Below are 27,730 nucleotides of genomic sequence, written 5' to 3' on the forward strand. Positions count from 1 at the left end.
CTCCTCAGAACTGCGCGATGATGCTCCCAACTTCAAACCTGACGGCTGCGGCAGCTCCTGGAGGCCCACGGTGCTATTTCTGCGGTTTGGCGAAGCATCCTCGCCAAAGATGTCCGGCCAGGGCGGTGTTTTGCTCCGCCTGTGGAAAGAAAGGGCACTATGCAAAGGCGTGCCGAGCGAAGACCCCTTCCAGGCCCAGCAGTGCTGCGTGTGACTCCCCAGGATCCATCTCCTCATCTCTGGCCTCGTTGATGTCTTCAGCCACGTGCGATCCATGGGCGCCGCCGTTTCCTATGACGACGACGCCAGCTACGTGTGATCTGCGGGTGCCGCCATTTTCAACATTCCCGACCATGTGCGATTCATGGGCGCAGCCACTTTGGTCGACACCGGCCGCAGGGGACCAGCAGGGGTCCTTGTCGTCGGCTATCTCAACTGCCTGCAGTTACGCTCGGGAACCAACAGTGGCGTCAATCATCCTGGACCAGGCCAAGCCTCACAGACTCGACAAGTCCATGATGGACATAGAGGTAAACGGGCGCCTGGTGCGTTGCCTGTTTGACAGCGGGAGCACGGAGAGCTTCATCCATCCGCATACAGTAAAATGGTGCGCTCTCCGTGTGCAAACTGTCAGGCAGACAATCTCCATGGCGTCAAGGTCCCGATCTGTCCTCGTTCTTGGGAGCTGTGTGGTAACTCTAATGGTGCGGGGCACAGTCTACGAGAACTTCAGGCTCCTCGTGCTACCGCACCTTTACGTTCCGGTACTCCTGGGGCTGGACTTTATGGTCCACCTGAGGAGTGTGACCCTGCAGTACGATGGGCCACTCCCTCCACTTTCAGTGGGAGAACAGCAGCCTCCAGATTGTCCAGCGCGCTCCACATGCAGCCTCTCAACACTTAAAATTACCCCGCCTTCCCTATTCGAAAATCTCGTGCCAGGCTGCAAGCCCATCGCGACTAAAAGCAGGCCTTACAGCGCTGAGGATCGGATCTTTATTAGATCTGAGGTTCAGCGGCTCCTCAGGGAAGGGGTCATTCAACCTAGCACTAGCCCATGGAGAGCACAAGTCGTGGTGGTCAAGACTGGAGACAAGCCCCGGATGGTCATAGACTATAGTCAGACCATTAATAGGTACACGCAGCTGGACGCATACCCTCTCCCGCGCATATCTGACATGGTCAACCAGATTGCGCAGTACCGGGTGTTCTCCACCATTGACTTGAAGTCAGCCTACCACCAGCTCCCCATTCGCCCAGAGGACCGCAAATACATGGCCTTTGAGGCGGATGGCCGTCTCTACCACTTTTTAAGAGTCCCTTTCGGCGTCACTAATGGGGTCTCGGTCTTCCATCGTGAGATGGACCGAATGGTGGACCAAAACGGGCTACGGGCTACCTTCCCGTACCTGGACAATGTCACTATCTGCGGCCATGACCAGCAGGACCACGACGCCAACCTCCAGAGGTTTTTACGCACTGCGGCTCTCCTGAACCTGACCTATAACAAGGAGAAGTGCGTATTCAGCAAGCACCGCCTAGCAATCCTCGGATATGTGGTGGAAAACGGAGTCATCAGCCCCGACCCAGACCGTATGCGTCCCCTCCTTGAACTTCCCCTACCCACAAGCATCAAAGCACTGAGAAGATGCTTAGGCTTCTTCTCGTACTATGCACAGTGGGTCCCCAATTACGCAGACAAAGCCCGTCCGCTCATAAAATCTACCTCTTTTCCCCTGACAGCAGAGGCTCGCCTAGCCTTTGAAGGGATAAAAGCCGACATCGCGAAAGCCACGATGCACGCTGTCGATGAGTCCATCCCCTTTCGGGTGGAGAGTGATGCATCTGATTTTGCCCTGGCCGCCACACTTAACCAGGCGGGCAGGCCCGTCGCCCTTTTCTCTCGCACCCTCCAAGGCCCTGAAATTCAGCACTCCTCTGTGGCGAAAGAGGCTCAGGCCATTGTGGAGGCTGTACGGCATTGGCGCCATTATTTGGCTGGCAAACGGTTTACCCTGCTCACGGACCAAAGGTCCGTGGCCTTCATGTTCAACAACACGTTGAAGGGAAAAATTAAGAATGATAAAATCTTGAGGTGGAGAATCGAACTCTCCACCTACAACTATGATATCATGTACCGTCCGGGGAAGCTCAATGAGCCCTCAGATGCCCTGTCACGTGGAACATGTGCCAGTGTGCAGGAGGACCGGTTACAGGCCCTCCACAATGATCTCTGCCATCCGGGATCACTCGGCTCTTCCATTTTGTAAAGGCTCGGAATCTGCCCTATTCCATTGAGGATGTCAGGTCGATAACTCGATGCTGCCAGGTTTGTGCAGAGTGCAAGCCGCACTTCTACCGGCCTGACAGGGCACACCTCATTAAGGCCACTCGCCCTTTTGAACGACTGAGTGTCGATTTCAAGGGGCCCCTCCCTTCGACGGATCGGAACGTGTATTTCCTCAACATTGTTGACGAATACTCCTGATTCCCCTTTGCCATCCCCTGTTCTGACATGTCCTCTGCCACGGTCATCAAAGTCCTGCGGAGTCTTTTTACCCTGTTTGGCTACCCCAGTTATATCCACAGTAATAGGGGTTCGTCGTTTATGAGCGACGACTTGAGGCAATACCTGCTCTCTAAGGGAATTGCCTCAAGTAGGAATACAAGTTACAACCCCAGGGGTAACGGACAGGTCGAGAGAGAAAATGCTACAGTCTGGAAGGCTGTTTTACTGGCGCTACGGTCTAGGGGTTTTCCAGTCACCCGTTGGCAAGAGGTACTTCCTGATGCGCTCCATTCGATCTGGTCCCTCCTGTGTACGGCAACCAACGCTACCCCACATGAGCGGATGTTTGCCTTCCCTAGGAAGTCTTCCTCTGGGACCTCACTGCCGTCTTGGTTGACGTACTCAGGACCTGTCCTCCTGCGGCGGCATGTTAGGGCCCGCAAGTCCGACCCTTTGGTTGAACAGGTCCATCTCCTCCATGCCAACCCTCAATATGCCTATGTGGCATATCCTGACGGGCGAGAGGACACGGTCTCTATCAGAGATCTGGCGCCTGCAGGGGACCTGGAAGTCCCCGTCACTCCCGCACGCCTGGTTAGGATTCCTTTGCCCATTCTCTCCCCTCCTGACACGGCGCGGACAGCATCGGTACCTCAACTTAACCCTCTTACTCCCGTGTGCAGCTTTCCTGAGTCCAGGGGATTGTCGCCATTTTGAGGTCGGCAGTCGGGAGAGGAACTGGAGGAGTCAGTGGACACCACCTCGGAGAGAGGGTCGTCACCACGGTCACCAGAACCGGCACTGGAGCCAGTGCTGCGGAGGTCGCAGAGACGGTGCGGACCCCCGAAACGGCTGAACTTGTGAACATGTGGACAGTTCGTATTGTTTTCTTACCCCATCGGCCTTTGTTTTTAAAGGAGGGGTGAATGTGGTGAACCATAGATGGTTACCACTATGGGTACTTGTACATATGTTACTCTTGTTACTGTTGGGGTTAGGGTTTGGGTGTTCCTCCTGTTATTATTGTTTATGTGGTACACTCCATTCGGCTCCGCCTTCTTACAGGGGTATAAAGGTCACTGCTACTTCCTAGCAGTCTTTAGTCTGTGATAATATTGTTAAGTAGTGTGCTCCTATTTGTCGTGAATAAAAGCCTTTATTCCCGGGTACGTTCTAGCCTCCCGTGTGAATTAATTGCGCATCAACATTCTATTAGCTTCCCTAATTATTTGCTGTACCTGTGTACTAGCCTTTTGTGATTCACGCACTAGGACATCCTTCTCCCTCTGCACCTCACAGCTCTGTAATCTATCACCATTTAGATAATATGCTTTTTTGTCCTTCTGCCAAAATGGAAAACTTCACATTTTCCCACATCGTACTCCATTTTGCCAAATCTTTGCTGACTCACCTAACTTATTTATGTCCTTTTGTAGCCTCCTTATGTCCTCTTTGCAACATACTTTCCTACCTATCTTTGTGTCATCAACAAATTTGGCAACCATACCTTCAATCCGCTATTTATATAAATGTAAACAGCTGAGGTCCTAGCACTGATCCCTGTGACCACTCGTCATGTATTGCCAACCTGGAAAAATTCTGTTTATACCTACTCTCTGCTCCCTGTTATCCAACCAATCTTCGAGCCATTACAATATGTTACCCCCTACACCATGAGCTTTCATTTTCCATAATAACCGTTTGATGTGGCATTTTATCAAATGCCTTCTGGAAATCTAAGTACAATACATCCACTGGTTCCCCTTTATCCACATCACTTGTTACTTTCTCAAAGAACGCCAATAAGTTGCAAACATGATCTCCCTTTCACCAAACCATATTGACTCTGCCTGATTACCTTGAGCTCATCCAAGTACCCTGCTATAAACTTTTTAATAATAGCTTCTGACACTTTCTCTATGAGAGCTGTTAGGCTAACTGACCTGTAGTTTCCTGCTTTCTGTCTCTCTCCCTTTTAAAATAAAAGGGTTAATTTGCTATCTTCCAATCAAATGGGACCTTCTCTGAATCTAGGGAGTTTGGAAAATTAAAACCAACGCATCGCCTATCTCACTAGCCATTTCCATTAAGACCCTAGGATGAAGTGCATCAGGACCTGAGCTCTTGTCAACCCACAGCTCCAACAATTTACCCAGTACCACTTCTCTGGTGAATGAAATTTTCCTGAGTTCCTACCTCCATTCCACTTTCTGGCTTACAGCTGCTTCTGGGATGTTACTTGTATCCTCTATAGTGAAGACTGAACAATTGCAGACATTGAGTGAGGAAAAACAAATCAGAGTTGCAATCTGAGGAAGAGTGAACATGGGAGAGAGAGAGAGAGTCAGTGAGGAGTTGCATCTCCAATCGCAGATTCTGTCTCTCCCATGTTTGCTGCTCCAGCCACAGGTTCCCTCCCACCTAATCTTGCCATTCATCCAGGGACAAAATCTATGATTGGAGGAGCAGCCAGGGTGGGAAGGAGGGAACCTGTGCCTGGAGCAGTGAGCATGGGAGAGACAGACTCTGTTATTGGAGGAACTGGAGCAGTAGCATGGGAGAGAGGGAGGCCAGTATGATGGCAAATCCAATACATGTGAAGTAGCTGTAACTTTGTCTGAGAGTGTGAGAATGCCCGAGGAGGAAGAGAGAGATACTGACATTGGGTAGAGGAGGGGAAGGGGGCATCCCAGGGTGAGAGAGGGTATGGGCAACAGACAACATTGCTCATTTTCACAATTACAGCTTTATTTACTTTAGCACATGATTTTTTTTTAAGTTGGGAAATCTTTAACTTTTGTTCTTAAGCCCACCTCCTGGGCCTGGCTTTCAAATTTACAAACCTCGGCTGAAAACAACAATAACCAAAGAAGAAAAGGAACCAGAGTGAACCATAACTAAATTGAGAATTGTTTTTTGTCCTCTCTGAAGAGGGGTCCCCAGTCTGAAATCCAGAATTCTGTCTGGTAGCTTGGGGCTACTTTAAATCAGTCTGAAAACTCAATCCATGGTGAATATTTAATGTAACCTTAAAACAGTTTTTTAAAGATGTGTTACATCATAACTGTGCATTGTAACACAGAAGGGGAAACATTGAATTAATGGCAATGTGGGACACTAATGGGACAGATATTTGTATTTTGGGAATGTGGGGTTATGATTTGTAGCCCATACCCATTCAGATTGAGGTGGACAATGTGCAAATTTGGTGTGTCCACCTTGTCTGAATGATTACAGAATCTGGCTGAGTGGATCCTGCATTACCCCCAGCCTCCGCACCCTGCAGCAGACTGAACAGTGTAGTTCAGAAAGCACGTGGTACAATCAGCCTTATCTTCTTAAAATCAGGCTGTCCCCTCTAAAGGGAATCTGTATTAAAGAGTATCACTGCAATTTAAATGATGGAAAAGTGAACTCCAGGACAGAGAGGCCTCCGGAATAGCAGATATGGAGGTTGGCGAATCCGCAGGGGACCAGGAAGAGCTGAAGGACAACTCTCGGAAATCAGCGCCTTTAGTGCAACACCATCTCAATACTGTACTGGGAGTGTCAACTCTGATTTTTCTGCTGAAGTCCTAGAATGAGACTTGAACCTTGTGACTCAGAGGTGATGGTGCAACCAAGTGAAACCTATAAGGAGGGATATGGGGGTTGTGTATGTAATTGATGTTCTGTGGTTTTTGTGCCATCACAAAAGTTTGGGGTTGGACAAATCTCAAGTGATTCGATCCTTATGGTCACTTGAATGTTAATATTTTTAGAATTGAGGGATTTTTTTTTTGTTTGTTTCTGGAGGGTTCCCCTACTTGGCTGCCCTGCAGGCCAGATGCCTTCTCTGTAGGAGGGAATGGAGAGACAAATTCCTCCAGCAGAACACTGATATACAGTCACACAATATTCTGTTAATAATAGTTGATGAATCGCCTAGTGAAACCTGGGTCAAGAGAAGGGTAGAAGGTTGATCTTGTTTCTCACCCCACCTGCTGCTGAAACCCTTGTCCACGACCTCAGCACCTCCAGACTTGTCTATTTCAATGATCTCTTGGCGGTCTCCTATGTTCCACCATCCGTGAATTGAACCTCATCCAAAACTCTACTTTACGTATCCCAAGTCCTAGATTCTCCACAACTTCCAGTGACTGCCAGTCCTCCCATATATCACTTTTTAAAACTTGTTCTCATGTTTAAATCCCTCCATGGTCTTGCCCTTCCTATCTTTGTAACCTCTCTCAAACCTCTGAGAGCTCTATGATCCTTGGTCTCATGTCCATTGGGAGCTATGCTGTCAACCATCTAGGACGTGTACTCTAATTTCATCCTTAGACCTCTGTCTATACAACCTCTTAAGATGCTCCTTTAATACTTTCCTCTGGGCCTAGCTTTTTCCTAATGTGTCCTTCAGCTTGATGTCCATTTTTTCTGTCTGTTTCATATGATGATGAACGATGTTAAAGAACATCTTGCATTTATATAGCACCTTCCATTCTGAAGTAGTTTTTAAGTATAATTACTGTAATGTAGAAAATGCAACAGCTAATTTGCACATAGTAAACAGCAATGCAATAATGACCGGTTAATCTGTTATAGTGACATTGGTTGAGGGATAAATATTGGGCAGGACACCAGGGAGAACTCCCCTGCTCTTTTTTGAATTAATGCTGTGAGATCTTTGCATGCACATGAGAGGACAGACAGGGCCTCACGTTCATGTTTCATCAGAAGGACACTGTTTACTCCTTCAAGTGACACTCCCATCCAATCACCTGAAATAGCCTCCCTGACATCCTCTCACTTTCTGGCTGGGAGGGCAGGGCTCTGTGAAGGATGATCTTTTGGGGGACGGAGAGGGTAGTTTGGGTAAAAGTGGGAGCCGTTTACGGTGCCCTCTGTTTTCTGTTGGTATGAGTTGCTTCCCTCTCTCACTGGGGAAGAGAACTGTACATCTAACAAGAGCTGCCCTTCCCCAGCATGGGCGATTTGCTACTGATTAAGGCAAATAGCACAGATTCAGTTAGGAGGAAGCTAGGTAAACACATAAAGGATACACAAAGATACACTGATAGGATAGGAAGAGGCTCAGGATCGATCAGTTCACCCAAATGATCTTATTTCATCTTTTGAAAGTGTCGCTTTTGTCTTTGGAGGTCACATGAGGTGGTGTTTTCAAATAATGGGAGAGGAACCAACCTTTTTAATTGAAAGGAATAAAAGTGGTTCAGTTTTTAATGTCATTTACCTTTTAAATAATGCTAGCTGATATTTTTTCCCTCTTGGGTGCCCCCACCACAGTTTAAGTAATTATCGTTCTAATCATAGAAACCCTACAGTACAGAAAGAGGCCATTCGGCCCATCGAGTCTGCACCGACCACAATCCCAACCAGGCCCTACCCCCATATCCCTACATATTTTACCTGCTAATCCCTCTAATCTACACATCCCAGGACATTAAGGGGCAATTTTAGCATGGCCAATCAACGTAACCCGCACATCTTTGGACTGTGGGAGGAAACCGGAGCACCCGGAGGAAACCTACGCAGACACGAGGAGAATGTGCAAACTCCACACAGACAGTGACCCAAGCCGGGAATCGAACCCAGGTCCCTGGAGCTGTGAAGCAGCAGTGCTAACCACTGTGCTACCGTGCCGCTCTACTTTTTTAGTATTGTGTGAATACTTTTGCTGATTTCTTTTTTCTTCCTGGCCAGGGTCTGTTTGGGTTTGATGTAGAATGCTACAAGAAGTATGGAAAGATGTGGGGGTGAGTGCATTTAATCAGCCAGTAATGGATATGAAAGTCTAGATTTTTATCCAGTTCAAAACTGCATTTTATCCAGTAATGGAAAATGTAATTCAAGATGTGCTGTATACTTGATCAGCACAGCTTAAAGGCACAGATTATTTCAAGCAATCTTGACACTGATGCAATTATTACACTTCTAAAGATGCTGGGGCCAATTCTCCCAAAAAGATTCTGCGTCGAATTTGCGTCAAAACAAGTAAATCTCGCTAGTTTTTTCAGTGGGATTTTCAAAATGAATTTCCCACAGTCTGTGCATCAGAGAGTGCCCTTGCGTGATTCATATGATAAAAGTGAGCGGGGCCTATTCCCGCTGGAGAGGCTGGCAGCATAGCACTGTTCATGCGCCGATATGTCATAGCGGAGATCGGCGCATGTGCAGTAGCCCCACACTGCCAGCCTCCCGTTCGCTGACCAGTTCAATCGCAAACTAGCATAGCAACGTCCCCCATCGCTGCTCCTCCAATCCCCCACACAGCCGGAGCGCTGTTGAGTCTTACAGTGAAGGTTTATGGAAGCAGTCTGCCTCCATTGATTTTTACAAGCTTTTTATTTGCAAGTCATTTTTGGGCCTGAACTCATTCCACAACATCCCACCCCAACGCCATCCCCTTTTTACGCCTACCTACTGCCTGGTCCCTGGCTACAGCTTATTACTGCAGATTTACCCACCTGTCAATCAAGCTAGCTGGGGAGGTGGAAATATATTCAGCAATTCATTTCTAGTGATCTGCTGAGTCTGAGTGGTTAACTGTGAAGCTGAGTGTCTTGGGATACAGGAAGATATAGACGGAATGGTCAACTGGGCAGATAAATGGCAGATAGAATTAACCCTGAAAAGTGTGAGGTGATACACTTTGGAAGGAGTAATTTGACAAGGAAGTACTCAATGAATGGTAGGACACTAGGAAGTTCTGTGGAGCAAAGGGACCTTGGCGTGTTTGTCCATAGATCTCTGAAGGCGGAAAGGCAGGTTAACTGGTGATGAAAAAAGCATGTGGGACACTTGCCTTTATCAATCGAGGCATAGATTACAAGAGCAGGTAAGTCATGTTGGAGTTGTATGGAACTTTGGTGAGGCCACAGCTAGACTACTGTGTGCAGTTCTGGTCGCCACATTATAGGAAGATGTGATTGCACAGGAGGGGGTGCAGAGGAGATTCACAGGATGCTGCCTGGGATGGAAAATTTAAGTTATGAAGAGAGGTAGGATAGGCTTGGGTTGTTTTCGTTGGAGCAGAGAAGATAGAGGAGTGACCTGATCGAGGTGTACAAGTATATGAGAGACATGGACAGAATGGATAAGGAGCAGCTGTTCCCTTTAGTTGAAGGGTCAGTCACAAGGGGTCATAGGTTCAAGGTGAGGGGCAGGAGGTTAAGGGGGATGTGAGGAAAACGTTTTTAACCTGAGGATGGTGACAGTCTGGAATGCGCTGCCTGGGAGGGTGGTAGAGGCTGGTTGCCTCACATCCTTTAAAAAGGATCTGGATGAGCACTTGGCTCATCATAACATTCAAGGCGATGGGCCAAGTGTTGGCTAATGGGATTAGGTGGGAGTTCAGGTGTTCCTCGCATGTTGGTGCAGATTTGATGGGCCGAAGGGCCTCTTTTGCACAGGATGGTTCTGTACTCATTCCCTCTCCCTGCAATCCCACTAAATCTGCAGCTCTGGCAATTAGCAGAATTGCAATCTGTTCCAGCAGTGCTGGCCAATTGGAATTTACCCTCTGTCAATTCGGCCAGAGCGCTTTTGGCCTAAACATGATTTGTGGATTATAAATTGTTTGTGAGAGTCTGAAGTGAAGCAGAGTGAACTCACTCATCTTCATTCAGGTGCCATTTGGATTCCAACACCTGATTCAAGCTACACTTGAGTTACAGCTGTGACACTGAAGTGAGGCGAGATTGTTTCCCGTTGATCTGGTTGTAGTGTAACTGCCTGGATTATTCAACTGCAATTTGAGACATGTTCCATTACTGTAACAGGGAAATGTCTGTAAACGCTCCTGTGATGTTATTACAGTGATGGAGACCTGGCTGTCAGGAGCATCCAAAGTGGTTACGGTGAGTCCAGATGAATGGGATTTGTCCAGACCACTCCCCCCAGTCGGTCTCTACACTTTGTCTATGGCCCACATTCACTTTCTAACACTTTGCCTTTTCCTTTAGGATTTATGATGGGCGTCAGCCCATTCTCTCCCTCGCAGATCCTGACTTGGTTAAAACCATCTTCATAAAAGAGTTTTACACTTTGTTCACCAACAGACGAGTAAGTATTGATCTGCACTGAGGGCTATTACTTTTCTCGTGATTACAATAACCCTCATTTTTAAAATCTGATTGTTTAAACATGCTTTGAAGGTTTAGCTACAGTCTAACTTGATTCACCTGTTTTCTTTATTTGCCGTTCTAATCTCATAGCGTGCAAGGCAAATGCCAGATTTATCAAACAAAAGTTGCATGGGTGGGGTGGGAGGAGTCGCATAGTAAGAAAATCAGAAATCATAGAATCCCTACAGTGCAGAAAGGAGCCAATTGGCCTATTAAGTCTACACCGAGAATCCGACAAAGCATCCCACCCAGGTTCTATCCACGTATTTACCCTGCTAATCCCCCCAGTCTACACATCTCGGGACACTAAGGGGCAATTTAGCGTTGACTAATCCACCTAACGTGCACATCTTTGGACTGTGGGAGGAAACCAGAGCACGTGGAGGAAACCCGCGCAGACATGGACATAGACCATTTGGCCTGTCGAACCTCCTCTCCCATTGAATAGGAATATGGCTGATCTGATTGTGACCACAGCTCCATTTTCCTGACCATTCCCCATGACCTTTAACTCCCTTGTAGATCAAAAATCTGTCTAATGGGCTGGCGCTGTGAGTTAGTCTCCTATTCTCAGCTCTCTGGATTCAATCAAATTCCCAGTGATTGTCTGCCTCAGTTTGACCTTTGGAGGTTTGGACTAACCCATGTTATTGAGGTAGAATAGAAGGTGTACCTTGCTCAAACTTTATCTGATTTGTCGCCTGCAACTTGTACCCAGAAAGTGAAGTGTAGTCTTGAATTGACAGGATTTACACACCCTGATTATTTGTGTTAGACAGAAAAAGATTTATTAACAGTAACCAGAAGGTATAATATCCTATATGAGTGAGAATCCCGATCATTTTGTGGAGTCCTGGGTTAGAGTATAGTTCAGGGGTGAAAACAGTGAAATGCTCATTTATAATTAACAACCCAGTTGTAGGGCATTGGGGGAATATTTGGGTTTGAAATGTAGAATTTCATTAAAGGCAATGAAGAAATAACACCAGTTAAGATGTGAGAAATGTGGAGATTGAAGGAACATAATCAACTCATGATACATAGCATATAAATGTATGATTTATATTCATGGGCTGTACATAATAGATTATTGCAATTATGTGCATTGAAATTGAATATTTTTGTTGATGAATTTCTAAAGTTTCATCTGCTGTTTGCAGCAAAGGTAACTCAAAAACTAAAGGTGCAGGAAAGTATCATTGTTCTAACTTCCCTCCTTCTCTTCCTCCTTGTGTTCCTGTTTCATTAATGTGGACAATTTGAGGCAAGCAGTTTAGCCATGACGAGAGTGAAATATCCCGGGGTTTGTGTGGTATCCCGATCGTAGCATGGAATGTTTTGGATAATTTTATGGAGGGTGGGGTTATTTGATTGTGAAGATGTGTCCTAGAATCCTTGGTACCACAAGGGAATAATTCACAACAGGGAGCAGCTTGTAGAATGATCACATCTCAGGGTATGTTTTAAACTGAGTGCTCGGAGAAACACTTGGAGCAAAGTAATGATTAATCATTGCAGATAATTTATAAAGTGTGTAGTGAAAGTCAAGTGTTCCATATTTAGTGCAGTCACTGTCCAGAGAAATGCTGATAAGATGGAGCGGGCGAGTGTGTGAGGAGGGGAAGGGATAAGGAAATTGAGCATTAAAATGAGAGCCGTGCATTTAACAGGAATGTATTCAGGAATAGTTGATTTGTGCAGCACATTGATGGAAGAAACACACCAACAATGGGATGATGATATATGTACCTTAGGAAGATCCTGGCAGTGGGTGAGCCTGGAAAATCCTAACCATAGAAACTTGCAGCATAGGAAGCTTTTTGACTTGTGATCGTGCTGATTCTTTGAAAGAGCGGTATTGCTTCATCCCACACTCCTGCTTCGTCAATGACCTTGTTCTAAATTCTTTATCCTCGTGTACTTGTCTAACTTGTGGAAATTGTTTTTCAAGTAAAACATTTCAGTCCTACTAATTCTGAGTGGGAAGATATTCCCCTCATTGCCTCTTTAAAATCTTTTGCAAGAATTCTAGTTATTGATACACGTTCCAGAGGAGCCATTTTTCCATATTTACTCTCATTAAAACCACTCTTCACCTTGAAAACATCCTACTGGGTCACCTCTTTAGCGGCTGTGTTCCAAAGAGAACTTTTTCGACCTCTCCTTGCAACTGAAATGAAGTAGAAAAGCTGCAAATGGAATTCAACCCAGAAAAGTGTGAGAATTTGGAAAGCATTTGGGAAGGTCAAACAAGGCAAAGGATCACACAATAAATGAGAGGATACTGAGAGGTGTCGAGGAATGCATGTCCACAGAAACCTCTGGTAGTGAGAAAAGTCGATAAGGTATTTGAAGAGGTCTATGGAATACTTCCCTTTGTTAATCGAGGCATAGAATATTAGAGCAGGGAGGTTATGCTGGAGATATGCAAAACACAAGTTAGGCCACAACTGCATGCATTTCTTATCACCTCTCTACAGCAAAAGCATTTCATTTCAGTGAAGAGGGTACAAAGGACATTTACGAGGATGTTGCCAGGACTGGGAAATTGCAGTATTGAGGAATGATTGGATATGTTGGGATTGTTTAGCTTGGACCAGAGGAGGCTGAGGGGAGATTTTGATTGAGGTGTACGAAGTTATGAGGGGGCTAGACGAAGTGGACCTGTTCCCCTTCTCAGTGTGGGCTGCGACTAGGGGGCATAGATTTAAAGTGATTGGGAGAAAGATTAGAAAGGAGATGAGGAAATGTTTTTACACTCAGTGGATGGTTGGAGTCTGGAAATCGCTGCATGAAAGGATAGAAGAGGTGGAAATCCTCGACTCAATCAAATGCCCTGATGTCCGGTAACCTCCAGGGCTTCAGACCAAATGTTAGAAAATGAGACGAGGCTGCCTGGTTTATTTTTTTGATTGGTGCAGACTCGATGGGCCAGAGTGGCCTCCTTCTGTGGTGTAAATTTTGCTACATTTTTTGAACTACAATATCTGAAAGGGAGGGATGTTGTGAGAGGATGGGGAGTGGCAGGATGAGAATTGCTCCACGTGAGAACCAGTACGGATACAATGCCTAGTATTTTACGACCTCGCTCAGCCGAGGCTTGGTAAAGTCCCGCCCCAGCCAACGGAGGATTCCGTTCTGCGAGCCGCGGGGCGGGCGTGCCAGTAAAATTCCAGCCAATGGGTCCAATGGCCTTCTGCGCTGTGATGATTCTATGAAATAGGCCATCCCAAGTTGGGCCTGATGATCTGCGAATAACTGTTTTGCTGGATACTGATACGGGTCACCTGAAGCTCCAGGAGTGACTCTTGATGGTTTGGTGGTGGTGGAGGGGTGGGGGGAGAAGGAGAGGAAGATGGGCTGGCAGTGTTGAAATGGAGTCAGAAGGTGCTTAAGGTACACAGTCAGAATCCAGAGTGCCAGTAGACCTGACACTCCCATATTTATATACAGGTGAGGATCCCTGACTGGGCAGGCAATTATGGCCTCAATCAAGGAGCTCATACTCCAAGAGGCCAGCCTCATAGACCTCATTGAAGATATTACAGTAAATCAAGTGGCGCAATCTTAATACAATCTGGGAATCGAAAAGTTAAGGCAATTGTGAAGAGTGTATACAACAGTCAAGACAAAGAAATCCTGATGAGGGAGTTGTAAAGCCTGTAACCGAATCTTTAACGATTGCATCTGAGGCAAAGCATTGTTCAAACGAGGACTTGAAAGTGTCTTTTTAAAAGTGGAATTCAAAATCACTCCTGTGGAAGCCGGAGTTCAGCGAGGGATGGTGGCTCAAGGTGTAAGAATTATCTCACAGAAATTCACTCTGGTTCAGAGCAGAGTGTGTGTCTTCACAGCTAGCTTGGGTGTTTAAAGGGACTTTTTTTAGGGAGAACATTGTAGATTAAGATAGTTTGTAACCCGTGTTAGTTTTAAAATCTATGTATATTTGTGAAGCTAAGGTGGGAATAAAGGAGTATTGTATCATAATCAAACTTCCATATTTAATAAATGTTTTTCTTTCTTGTTAAAACAAATTAATGGTCCTATGACTCTGTTCCACCCGGTTCTCTAGAAAAATATATAAAGATTAAGGGGCGGGACCTTGAGCCCGCACTCTCCATCTGTGAGATCGCCAGTGGGAGTTTCCACTGGCACCACCGGCGGAAATCACCAATCTGGCCGGTGAGATTGTGATCTCTGATTTTCACCACCCATTGCTGGCGACGTAATCAGGTTCACGTCCTTAAGGGGGGAGACCTTGCTTTCCATGCATTTAATTAAATTCAAATCGATTTAACCTCCCCCCTCACGAGATTTCCGTACCTCATCAACATGACGTCACGTCAGCCACGTTTACAACATGCTCAGCCAGACATGACCCTGTCGCGGTGGGATTCCCCCAGGGACGCAAATGTAAGTATAGTCCCTGGGGGAGAGGGACATGGTCAGGCAGTTTCTTGGCAGTGCCCCCGGCTCAGGTTGGCAGTGCCCTAAGGGGAGCCTCATGTATGGGGGCTCATCTATTTGTAGGGGGACCGGAGCAGACCCAAAGCGATGGGGATGCTGCCGATGGTCTGGTGCAGTCAATGCCAGCGATTTATTGGGGTGGGAGGAAGGGGAGGTGATGCCAGGGTTATTTAGGGGGGGTGACGATGCCACCGATAATTGGTGAGGGGGGGAATGCCAGGATGATTGGGGGTTAGGGGAAGGCCACAGATGCCTCTGTGGTGGGGAGGGGGAAATTTGTTTTAGTGATCAGGGGTCCGATCTCAGTGGAGCCGATTCCTGGCTCTGAGTCCCTGCTCCACCAAAGTGATGGCGCAAACCATGCTCACTCTTTTTTGGCAGTGACAAGATCTGGTGGGAAAACAGACCAGTGTAGCTAGTAAGTTCCACACCAGTTTTCGCACCAGAATTGACAAGAAGGTCTTTTGAGCCAGGATTCCATTTCCTGTCCAGTTATAACACCACTGGGATCGTAACAAGTTTCTCCCCCCTCCTGCACACTACCCTTTCCCATTCAACCTGTGAACATTCTGTGCAGGTTTAACAGTAATGATGAGTTAATTTAGTTGGACCTGATCTGTAATAAAAATAAACAAGAGATCTTCCTACTTTTTCTGCAGGACTTTGGTCTGAATGGGCCACTGACTGATTCCATTCTGATTGTCAAAGATGACCATTGGAAGAGAATCCGGAGTGTGCTTTCACCAACCTTCACCAGTGGGAGACTGAAAGAGGTAACGGACCCCATCCCACTCCCCAATAGATCGACTCCTTTGTGCTTGTACTTGTGATGTGTGAAATTAAAAATGTGGACAAGTGAGTTAAATGCAAAATCACCCAATAATAATTGACTTCATATGCTGTGGGTGAATGCTGATACACTCAAGAACTGTGATATAAGAAGTTAGATTACAAAGTAACTTGAGGCCATCCTAACTCTGCCTGTTTCTTAACTCTTAAATGTCATTCCTCTATCACCTTTGGGCTCCGAGACCTACGTTGACTCCCAGCCATATTTTAAAATTCTTGTTTTCAAATCCCTCCATGGCCTCACTCCTTCCCTATCTCTGTAATCTCCTCCAACCCCACAACCCTGCAAGATATCTCCACTCCTCTAACTCTAGTCAATGTGGAGTCTAGAATATAATTGCTCCATCATTGGTTGTGCGTTCAGCTGACTTGTCCCAGGATCTTGAATTCCTTTTCTAAATCTCTCTACTTCTTCATCTCAAACATACTTCTTTGACCAAGCTTTTGGACATCTGACCGAATGCCATCTTTGTTTTTAATTCTTCTCTGAGCCTTCTATATTCAGCCTGGTTCTCAATTAAATAATCCACCTGATGTCTGTAATAAGCACTTTACTTTTCTGCTTCACCTTCATTTCTGTCACTTTCGTCATCCAGAGGGTTCTGGATTTGTTTACTCTGCGTTTGTTCTTTGTGTGAATATACCTTGAACTATCTCTTCTTTCAAGGCAGATCATTGTTCAGTTACAGTTTGACCTGCTAATCGATGATTCCAATTTATCTGAGTCAGATATGTTGGTTGTCCCCCAATTAATTATTCTTACCTTGGATGTTTCCTTGTCCTTTTCCATAGTCCACCTAAACCTTATGATACAATAATCATAATGTCTCCTAAATATACCCGTTTGGTACTAGATCCACTTAGCCCACCTCATTCCCAAGGACCAGATCGAACAATGCCTCCTTTTTCATTGGACTGAAAAAATGCTGCTCTAGATAATTATTTTGTCATTTAAGCTCCCATGACCTTTAACCTTTTGCTCCACTTGCCCAAACAGCAAAACCACATCACACTCCTACCTATTTCAGTCCTGAAGAATAGTCATATTGGACTCAAAATATTTGGTGAAATCTTGCTGCCATTTATGCCAGGGGGATCTTTTGATTCCGCCTATGGCGCAACCCCGCTGCAAGCTTCCCAACGACAAGGGTGCATTCAACGGGAAACCCTGGTGAAAGTAGCGTGACCATAAGATCCCGCCGCCAGCAAGCAGCATGCCATCTCCTGCTGCTGCGACACACTCCACAGAGGGGGAGGAAAATCCCGCTCATGAACTCTCTCTCCACAGATGCTGCCAGACCTGCTGAGTTTTTCCAGCACTTTCTGTTCTCTTAAATATCAGGGCTGGAATTCTCTGGTCATTGACACCAGCAGGATTCTCTGCTCCCACCTCCGGCCATGGTTTTCCTGCTGGTGTGAGTTGACAATTCCCATTGACAGCAGTGGGACCAGACAATCCCACCACTAGCAAACAGCGCGTTACCTCCCTCCGGCGGGAAACACGCGGCTGGGAAGCTGGAGAATTCCGGTCCAAATCTCCAGTATTTGCAGTATTTTGCTTTTATATTCATATCTTGCAATTTCCTACCTTCATACTATCTCTCCCAATACTCTTGTGTACTTGGCATCTCTCTAATATTAGTTTGTGGTGTCCACACCCCTGCCAAGTTAGTTTAACGCTCCCTGATAGAATCACCAATTTGGCCTGCAGTGAAATTGGTCCTTCTCTGTTTAGGTGTAACTTGTCCACCCTGAACAGGTCCCAGTACTGATCCCTATGCCCCATGAATCTAAAGCCCACCTTTCTGCACCAACTCTCCCATCGCACATTAATCTGCTTTAATTCTATATTTGCTTGTGTTTGCACGGGGATTAATCTCCAGATTACCAACTCTGAGGTCCTGTTTGCTAATTTCCTACTTAGCTCCCTAAAACCTGCCTTCAGGATCACATCTTTCTTTCTATCGATGTCACTGACACTGTGGCCACTGGCTGTTCACCCTCTGCCTCTCCCAGGGTGCTCCGCAGCCAGTGACCCTGGCACCTGGGGTCAACATACCATCCTGAATTTACATCTGAGGCTGCAGAAACACCTGTCTGTTTCTCTAACTATTGAGTCACCTATCACCATTGCTGTTCCAATCTTCTTCACACCCCTCCCCCTGTACAGTTGAGCCAGCCATGGTGTGACTCAGAACTGAATACTGGTTGGAAAGTGAGATATACTCAGGATTCCTGCACTACCTGCCTGTTTCTACTTGACTGCCTGGTGGTACTCAATCCCTCTCTCCCTGTATACACTTAACTTGCAGGGTGGCCACATCTATACATGTGTCATTCACCAAGCTCTTAACTATATGGATGAGCTGCAGTGACACCAGTTGCAGCTGAGGCTCCAAAGCCCAGCGACAGTTGAAGATCAGGCAATGTGTCTGAGTTCTGAAGGAGCTTGCTGATCGTCTCACAGATCAAGTAGCATGAGTTCTACATAGTTAGTGTGGTTTAGGGGGCTGGGAAAGGGAGTGCGAGTGGGCAATCTGTTTGGAGATTGAGGAGCTAAGGATTTTCTTTGCTAGTTGCGGTAATCCTGAAGTGATGGGAAGATTTGGCTGAGGAGAAGCAGAATGTAAAATGTCCCGTTGCTGCATGAAATCTGTTGAAATCTCCAGGAATACATGCCACCATATTTGGGAGCAGACCAGCTTTGTGAACCTCTTGTACATTGTTCGTCATTTTCTTCTTTCCTCAGATGTGTCCAATAATCAAGCACTACACAGAAAATCTTGTGAAAAACGCAGAAAAGAAAGCAAAGCTGAATGAATCTGCCGACATGAAGGAGTGAGTAATTTATCTGTTGGGTGACAGTTCTGCGTTCCTCCATCACAAACCCTTCCTAGGCAATTCAATCATTTTCACTGTGCACTGGTCTCAGAGGGAAGTGAGTGCGATGTTCACTGACTGTTCCATGAACTTAGCTGTGTGAACCAGTTGTACTTTTTTCTTGGTGGGGGATGTGTTGGGACATACTAAGCTCTCACTGTAGCTGATAAACATGCAACTTCCATTCTGAACGGACAGATACAGCATTTTATCCTCATGAGGAATTTCAATCATTGTCTGGTTTTACCCCATTGGGTAAAAGTAAGGGCTAAGAAGGTGGATGAGTTATTCTCTGGATCTCTCCAATGTCACTTTGATCTGGTTTTGTGGGAATGAATTGTTGTGACAATTCCTCTGGCTCCCACCTCAATCCAATTTTGTTCCATGTTCCCACAATTTGGGTGGAACCTTGTCAGCTGCACGGAGACAGAGATTTCTTTTGGGAAGGTGGATACCGGATCGACTACCCGATGGGATTCCATCTCCACTGATCAGAGACAGGATCATTGCAGCACCAGATGTCCAACTTGCGATGGTACATAACCAATTAGTGTCAATTAAATGGCTGCTTGGGAATAGATTGTTGACACTCCTGGGACCTTCTCGGCCTCCTGCCGAGGCTAAAGCCTGGCAGATAGCTAGAAATAGTCTCCCAGATGTAGGCCAGGGAAATGAGCAATCTCCTTTAATTTCCCCTCTCCCCCTAGAGTCATGAGGATTAGAGGTCCAGAGCTGCAGGCAGTCCTGTGGGCTGATTCCTCAATGATGGGGTAATCCAGCACATCTGTTCAAAAACTAAGGCATTGCATCTTCAGTCAGAAATGTTGAGTGGGTAATCCTGAAGTTGGTTTGGGTTCTTCCAAGGCGGCTTAGCTCATGACCTTATTACCGAACATGGACAATTTCAGAGGTGGGATAAGAGTAAAAGTCCTTGACATTCAGATAGCATTTGACTGAGTGGTGCATCAAGATCCCTAGCCAAATCACAGAATTGGGAAATGGGAGGAAAATACTTCACCGTCTGGAGTCCTACTGGGCACATAGGAAGCTGGCTCTTCTCGGGAAGAACGGGGCTCCTAATACCAACCTCGCAATAAACCTTCTCCCCTTCAAATACAGCTGTTCAACACTCTGTTTCCTGTCACTCAACCAAGTGTTGTATCCATGCTGCTGTTGGCTCCTTTATTCCATGAGCTCTAACTTTGCTTACAAGTCTGTTATGTGGCACTTTATCAAATTATCTTTGGAAATCCATTTACTCCACATCAACTGCATTACCCTAATCAACCCTCTCTGTTACCAAAAAAAGTTCAAGTGAGTTAGGTAAATTGTATTTTCCTTCAAAAAATCTGTGCTGGTTTTCCTTAATTAATCCACCTTTGTCCAAGTTACTGTTAATTTTGTCCCAGATTATTATTTTTAAAGGCTTTCTCATCACTAAACTGACTTGGCCTCAAATTGCTGGGCGTATCATTTTAATCAATGATGTAACATTTGCAATTCTCCAGTTCTCTGGCGCCACCCTGGTATCTAAGGAATTTTGAAGGATCATGGCCAGTGCTGCCACAATTTCCACTCTTGTTTCTCTCCATATCCCTGGATACAACACATCTGCAAATAGGCTCATCGAGTCTGCTCTGCCATTCAGTGAGATCATGACTAATCTGATGTGATAATCCTCAACTCCACTTTCCTGCCTTATCCACATAATCCTTGATTCCCTTACTGAATAAAAATCTGTATATCTCAATCTTGAACATACTTAATTACCCAGCTTCTACTGCCCGCTAAGGTAAAGAATTCCACAGATCCCCTTACTCTGAGGTTATGCCCTCTGATCTTAGACTCTCCCACAAGGGAAAAAACAACTTCTCAGTATCTATTCTGTCAATTCCCGGAGAATCCATGATGTCTTAATAAGGTCGCCTTTCATTCTTCTAAACTCCCAATGAGTACAGTACCATCCTACTCAACTCTCCTCATCAGTAAACCCCTCCTTACCCAGGGTCAACCTAGTGAACATTCTCTAGACTGTCCCCCAATGTCAGTATATCTTTCCTTGGGAGAGGGGATCAAAGCTTTGCACAGTATTCCAGGTGTTGTCTAACTAGTGCCTTTTTACAGTTTTATCAAGACTTTCCTATTTTTATACTCCATTCTCTTTGAAATAAAGGCCACCATTCCATTTGCCTTCCCTATTACCCGCTGAACTTGCACACCAGCTTTTTGTGATGTATGCAAAAGGGACCCCAAATTCCTCTGTGCTGGAGCTTTTTGCAGTCTTTCTCCATTTAAATAATATTCGGCTCCTTTATTCTTCCTACCAAAGTGCACAACTTCACATTTTCCTACATTATATTCCATCTACCAAGTTTTTGCCGACTCACTTGATCTCTCTATAATCCCCTGCAGACCCTTTCTCATGCCCTTTACCAGTGTAACCTAACCCTTATGATACGGAATTTTGCTGCCATCCAGCGAAATTATATGTTGCAATCAGACAAAGCCTTCAGAGTTTTAAGTCGGCCTTTATTCACGCTATAGTGAAGTCTGCCTCCTGCAATGTGGTGTACAGACTTCCTGAGTGATATGTGGCATGGACAATTATATCTTTGCTTATCTTACAAATAGTTTGCTTATACCAGTCACAAGTATACATTTGTTCTGAAGTCATTGATATCCAATTACAACTAATAGTTTTGATTACTTCATCTATTTCAGATGTATCATAGAAATCATAGAAACCCAACAGTGCAGAGGGAGGCCATTCGGCCCATCGAGTCTGCACCGACCACAATCCCACCCAGGCCCTACCCCCACATATTTACCCGCTAATCCCTCTAACCTACGCATTTTAGGATTCTAAGGGGCAATTTTTAACCTGGCCAATCAACCTAACCCGCACATCTTTGGACTGTGGGAGGAAACCGGAGCACCCGGAGGAAACCCACGCAGACACGAGGAGAACGTGCAAACTCCACACAGACAGTGACCCAAGCCGGGAATCGAACCCAGGACCCTGGAGCTGTGAAGCAGCAGTGCTAACCACTGCGCTACCGTGCCGCCCTATGTATATAGTTAACTAGTTATAGTCTCTATATGCTTGTCTAATTATAATGATCAATTACTAACTAGTGGTGAGTAATTAATGGTTTCACCATCCAAGCATCCACACATGCTGTTGTGGCTCATAGTTGAGTTCTCACCCTCTGTCCCTTGGTCAGCTTGTTTGTGCTGCCATCTACAAGCGTGGGAAATGCATTGGAGCAACTCCCCAGAGAACTGTGCTGTATTTAATTCATAGAGGAACTCTTCTGCATTCAATGATTTTAACCCCTTCACCTGATATGATGATTATTGCCCCTTAAATGTTCCCTTATTGACATTTGATCCACTTGACCTCCCTTATTCCTAAATCCAGCAATGCCACCTTTCTCATTTGACTGGAAATAGACTGCCCATGTCAACTCATAATCCCCAACCCCATGGCTCCCATATCACCAAACTATGGTACTTCCATGTCTATTCACCACGGTACACTTGTGTAGAAATAATGAACTCTACAATGACAGGATATTTTTAAATAACTTAAAGAGCAAAGTCGTTCATTGTCTACTTTCTTAAGTTCCATTTTAGGAAAGGGCAATAAATGTGTCAATAATCCAGACCTTTTTAAGTTCCAATAGCTGAAACTGCAAGCACTTGAAACCTCTTAATCTTGTGTAAGTAAACATCATGAAACTAACAGTAGAGATCAGAAGAGGATGTTTCTGTACTCTAATGGATGCCTGAGTTACCATCCATTAATGATGCTTGCCTGAAAGCCCTGAAACCTGTTAGAAAAAATGAATTATTTTTAGTGGAAAATTACCATTGCATACTTCATTTTAGCAGATGTTCTAGTGTCACTTACTGTTGGATTCATTGCTTCCGTTCAGTGTATAGTAGATGAATGGGCTTGGAAGTGGGATGGGAAGCATAAGGAGCCATAAAGAATGTTTTGGAGGGGGGGGGGAGCAGGGAGAGTGGGGGCTTGTGGTGGTCTAGAGGGACATGAGGGGCTGTAGGGGATGGGACATGCCTTTGCCTGGCGGGTATCAGATGGGGTTTTGAACTTGCTTTTTTAAATCCCTTCAAGTAGAATATGGTTCACATCTTTGCTGATGGACTGTGAAGCTTGTTTTAGAACCTGGCCTGTGTCCATGAACATTGCAGAAAACTAGGACATGCCTATCCCTGTAGTGGAGCTGTCCAAATTAGGAGTATTGGGTGTGGGCTCACAACTTGCCAACCCGCATCCTTAAAAAAGGAATCCTGAAACTTAAAAGCCCAGGAATGAGATCGGGAATCTTGTAATCAGGCATATTGCCCAGCATATTTAAAGGTTTCTGGGTCACCCTGACACAGTGAAAATCCAGGCCAAATTTTCCATTTGAGGGAGACTGAGATAATAATATCCAAATCTAATTGTCATTATCCAGAATCTTAGGTGTGTGGAACTCGATGTGCAGCAGAAGCAACTGACATAGATACACCAAAGAAGAAACCCAGAGAGAATAGAATAGAATGATATGCTAATAGGATTGGATTGACATGGGTGGGAGAAGCCATGTATGGAGCAAAAGCACTGGTACATACATGAATGGTCTATTTCTGTGTTGTACATCCTATGTAATAGTTTAAACATGTCTCCACTGTCAAAGGGCAAAGTCTTTATTTCTTACAGCTGTTAAAATTGATTAACAAACCCATTTCTTTTCTGCCAGTATCTTTGGGAATTACAGCATGGATGTGATCACCAGCACTGCATTCAGTGTAGATGTTGACTCCATCAACAACCCCAATGATGTGTTTATAGTCAACGTCAAGAAATTAGTATCATTCAACTTCTTCAACCCTGTACTTGTCCTAGCTGGTAAGTGATTGAACATCTTTGTTGTATTTCAGTTGAGTGAGGGTAGAGGAATTTTTTTTTGATTGAGGAGACATCCTGTTGATTGCTCTGTTTCCCTGGTACGCATGTCAGTGGTGGTTGTTTTCACCGGTGTTCTATCACCAGTGGATCGGTTCTCCCGCCAACAGCTGGTCCACATGCCTTTTTCAGATGACATCATCCCAGGCCTGGACAGTATACAAGACAGGTAATGCTGCAGTCTGTGCGATGTTTGTGGCAGGAGCCCAGTTCTCTCCTGTAGGGTAGTTCCTAACCAGAACTTGTCCTTGGTGGAAGACACGATGTTTAGCTTTGTTCGCCTGCCATTCGATCTAACCTTGTTGTTTCATTTGAGCGATTTATTTTGTTTTTGGAGGTTTCAATAATTGGAATGCTGAATGTAATTGTTGCTCCATCATCAGTAATAGTGGAGAAATGTTTGCTGTAGAGTGAGCAGTATTCCTGTACGAGTAGGAATCGTTTCAGACATTTCAGACTTGTTCCCTGGTTGCCTTTAATGGGTGCTTCATTGTTTGCACAAGCGTTCTGCTAGTCCATTTGTAGCAGGATGGTACAATGCTCACCTAATGTGTTGTATATTGTTCTCTTTCAAGAAACTTTCAAATTCTTGACGAATTGTGGTCCATTATCACTCCCTAATTACTCAGGGAATCCAAATCTATTAAAGATTTCTCCTAACCTCTCGGTTGCCTTTTCTGATGACGTTTGCTTCATTACGGTGACTTCTGGCCACTTTGAGCATCAACGGTAATTAGGACCATGTATCCTTCAAAAGATCCTGCGTAGACCACATGTATCCATTTCCAAGCCTCTTCTCACAGTTCCCAAGGATACAATGTTGCTAATGGTGGCAGGTTTTGCACCTTCGCCTATGTATAACATGTTCCAGCTTTCTCCTCTATTTCTATATTCATTCCAGGCTGCCAGTAATAGCTCCTTGCTATCGCTTTCATTTGCACAATTCTACAATGGCCCTCGTGCAATTTGTCTAGTACTCGTCATCTTAATGGAGGTGGAATGATTACTCTTAGCCCCCAAAGAAGACATCCTGACTGTACTGACAGCTCCAGTTTTCTTCTGGACTATGGTTTCAAGTAAAGTTTTAGTTCTGAGGTCTTGCTTCCTGGTGTCTTATCCACTACTTCACTTCGAAAGTATCAGATCGCTCTAGGTGTACTCCTTCACTTGTCCTAAAGTGACAGGTGTGCTGTCTACCTGTTCAAAATAGAAGATGCTTCCACTCGAACTACGTGGTAATGGTAATCAAGAAAGGCCATTTGCATTACAATGATGACTTGATTGTCAATACTTGAGGGTGTATGTATATGCAGACAAAAGCAATGTTCACTTCTGCATTCTACTTGCTGCCAATGGTGGTATTCCTGTATTTGGACCAAAAATTGTCATTAATAGATAATGACCCATCAACAGTGTGAACTTTCTTTCATACAGGAATTGGTGGAATCTCTTTATCCCAAAGATATTCCTAAGGTTTCTCTTTCGATTTGCGTGTAATTACTTTCAGCTTTGCTCAATGTTTGCAATGCAAATGGCATGATGTGGGATACTACGAGGGGGCATGGCTTTAAATTGAGGGGGGGTAGTTATAGAACCGATGTCAGGGGTAGGTTCTTTACCCAGAGGGTGGTGAGGGATTGGAATGCCCTGCCAGCATCAGTAGTAAATGCGCCTAGTTTGGGGGCGTTTAAGAGATCCGTAGATAGGTTCATGGACGAAAAGAAATTGGTTTAGGTTGGAGGGTCACAGTTTTTTTTTAACTGGTCGGTGCAACATCGTGGGCCGAAGGGCCTGTTCTGCGCTGTAATGTTCTATGTTCTATGTTCTATGTTCTATGTTCTACTACCGCTCCAACACCATAGGGAGATGCTAACTGGGGGGTAAGTTTGGATCAAAATGCATCAGGAATTGAATGTGGCTTTTGGCTTGCACAAAAGCATTGATGACATTCCATAGCCGAATGTCTTGGCTTCACACATCGGTGGCATGTGCGAGTCTGACTTTTAGTTTCGAAACTATTAAGCATCGACTCAGCTGACATTTTGTACCCGAGTACACAAACTCGGTTGCTGAGCTTCTTTCACAGCCAGCTGCATTGAAACAGCAATTTTCAGAGTAAGGTTAGCAACTGTGGTGCCTCACTTTTCAAAACCACAGACCAGTCTGTCCCAGATTGTATCATTTAATACATCACCATACTCTCAGTACTCTGCAAGTCTTAATTGTGCAACATATCCCACTCTTCTTGATTGCGTTTATGGAATCTGAATCACTCCGCAATCACTAAAGGCTTCGGTGAATAGTGTGCTTGCGGAATCGTATGTCTTGGTGTCTGGATTCTCTGGCTGCACTGAACTTCTGAAGAGGTTAAATGCTTACTCACCCCCCATTATGCTCAAGAATGTGGGCACCCTAATATCTTCTGCTATTTTGTTTGCTTGCACAAAAAGACCAAGGTGTTCCATATAGGGTCTCCACCGCTCCACATTTTCATTGAAGGATTCCCTCAGAACAGAAAACTCCTGCCATTTTCTTTCTAATGGAAGAACCTCTGCAATGTGTTTTCAGCAGTTACCTTGCTTTTCCCGTCTAAACAAGGCACAACCCAAGCTTCAGCCTGGTTTTTTTTTCAACCCCCCAGCTCTGTTTTCGCTATGCAAAGCAATTGTTGTGGCCACGGGCCCGTTCTGCCTGGAGCACATACGTGAGCTTTCCTTCAAAGTCCTTTTCCTGACTTCTTTGACAATTTATTTTCTTCTCCCTGTTGGCTAGGAAGCGCCATTCAACGTCCTCATCACCAGTTTCTGTGTTGTGTATTGTGGAATTGATACTAGGAGGCATGGAGGCTGATAAACTAAAGGAGCTTTATTTACAAGGTGTGTTCAATACAGGCTGCATCTTTACTCTGGCAGTTTTCCTCACTAACGATTGGTGAAGTCACTTCACTGTCATGTATATATTATATAGTGCTTAATGCAGCTTCTCCGAAATCAATATAAATACAGAACAAACACCAACAGGAGGTTCCCTTTCAAGTCAAGCACCATCCTGATTTGGAAATACATTGCCGTTCCTTCACTGTCACTGGGTCAAAATCCTGGAAATCCCACCCTAGCAGCACTGTGGGTATACCTACACCTCAGACTGCAACGGTTCAAAAAGGAAGCTCACCACCACCTGCTCAAGGGCAATTAGGGTTGGGCAATGAATGCTGGCGAAGCTCATGCCCCAAACTCTGCGGCAGAATTATGCCAGCTTTCAGAACACTGATTTTGGAGAGTTTTAGAAGATTTGCTCAGAGAGAGGCTGGTCTGTGGTATTAGCAAGGACAGCATTCAGTGTCGGTTGTTAAGGGAAGCCACACTGATTTTAAGAAGGCTCTAAAAATTTCTAGGGCATGGAAATGGCTGCCAGTAATGCCAGAGATATTCAGCAGGCAAATGGTGGTCCTAGGTGGGGGAGCCAAGTACAAAAAGAATCCGCAAGCGGAAAGGTAAAAGCAGTGGAGTGTTTTAAGGTGTGGAGGGCCACACTGAATCATTGAAAGTTTATGGACGCTGTTTGTCACCCACACAACATTTAGGCACATTTAGCAAAAAGTGTAGGGATGCGAAGAACAAGGTAAATGCTGAAAAATAAACCTTCATCCACGGACGCCTCAATCAGTTGCACACAACATGGAAAGCTTGGAGCAGACAAAGGAGCAAGCTTACGATATGTTTAATGTAAATTAGGTGCAAGCAGAGCCTATTGTTACTACGGTTACCACATGCAGGACAGTAGGATTAGCTTTGCCCTGCTCTTTCAAATTGATGTCGTCCTCCTCCTCTGATGTAAACCTCTGTCTTAGTAAGAGGGAAGGTGAAACGGAAACGTTATCATGAGCAAAGTCTGTTGAAGTTCAGAATGGGTCTGTGGGTAACA

At 45.2% G+C, this 27,730-nt stretch overlaps 1 protein-coding gene across 1 annotated transcript in view; it reads left to right on the forward strand.

The window, feature by feature from the left end:
• The window catches only part of LOC144510593 (cytochrome P450 3A30-like), an 88,029-nt gene that overhangs the window by 5,655 nt on the left and 54,644 nt on the right, over positions 1–27,730 (forward strand). The window contains exons 3-7 of the mRNA XM_078240154.1: positions 8,216–8,268; positions 10,477–10,576; positions 15,765–15,878; positions 18,704–18,792; positions 23,601–23,749. Coding sequence (XP_078096280.1) covers positions 8,216–8,268; positions 10,477–10,576; positions 15,765–15,878; positions 18,704–18,792; positions 23,601–23,749 — 505 coding nt within the window. The remainder of the gene's footprint in view (positions 1–8,215; positions 8,269–10,476; positions 10,577–15,764; positions 15,879–18,703; positions 18,793–23,600; positions 23,750–27,730) is intronic.

The sequence above is a fragment of the Mustelus asterias genome, chromosome 23 (assembly GCF_964213995.1).
Source record: "Mustelus asterias chromosome 23, sMusAst1.hap1.1, whole genome shotgun sequence".
NCBI classification, from domain to species: domain Eukaryota; kingdom Metazoa; phylum Chordata; class Chondrichthyes; order Carcharhiniformes; family Triakidae; genus Mustelus; species Mustelus asterias.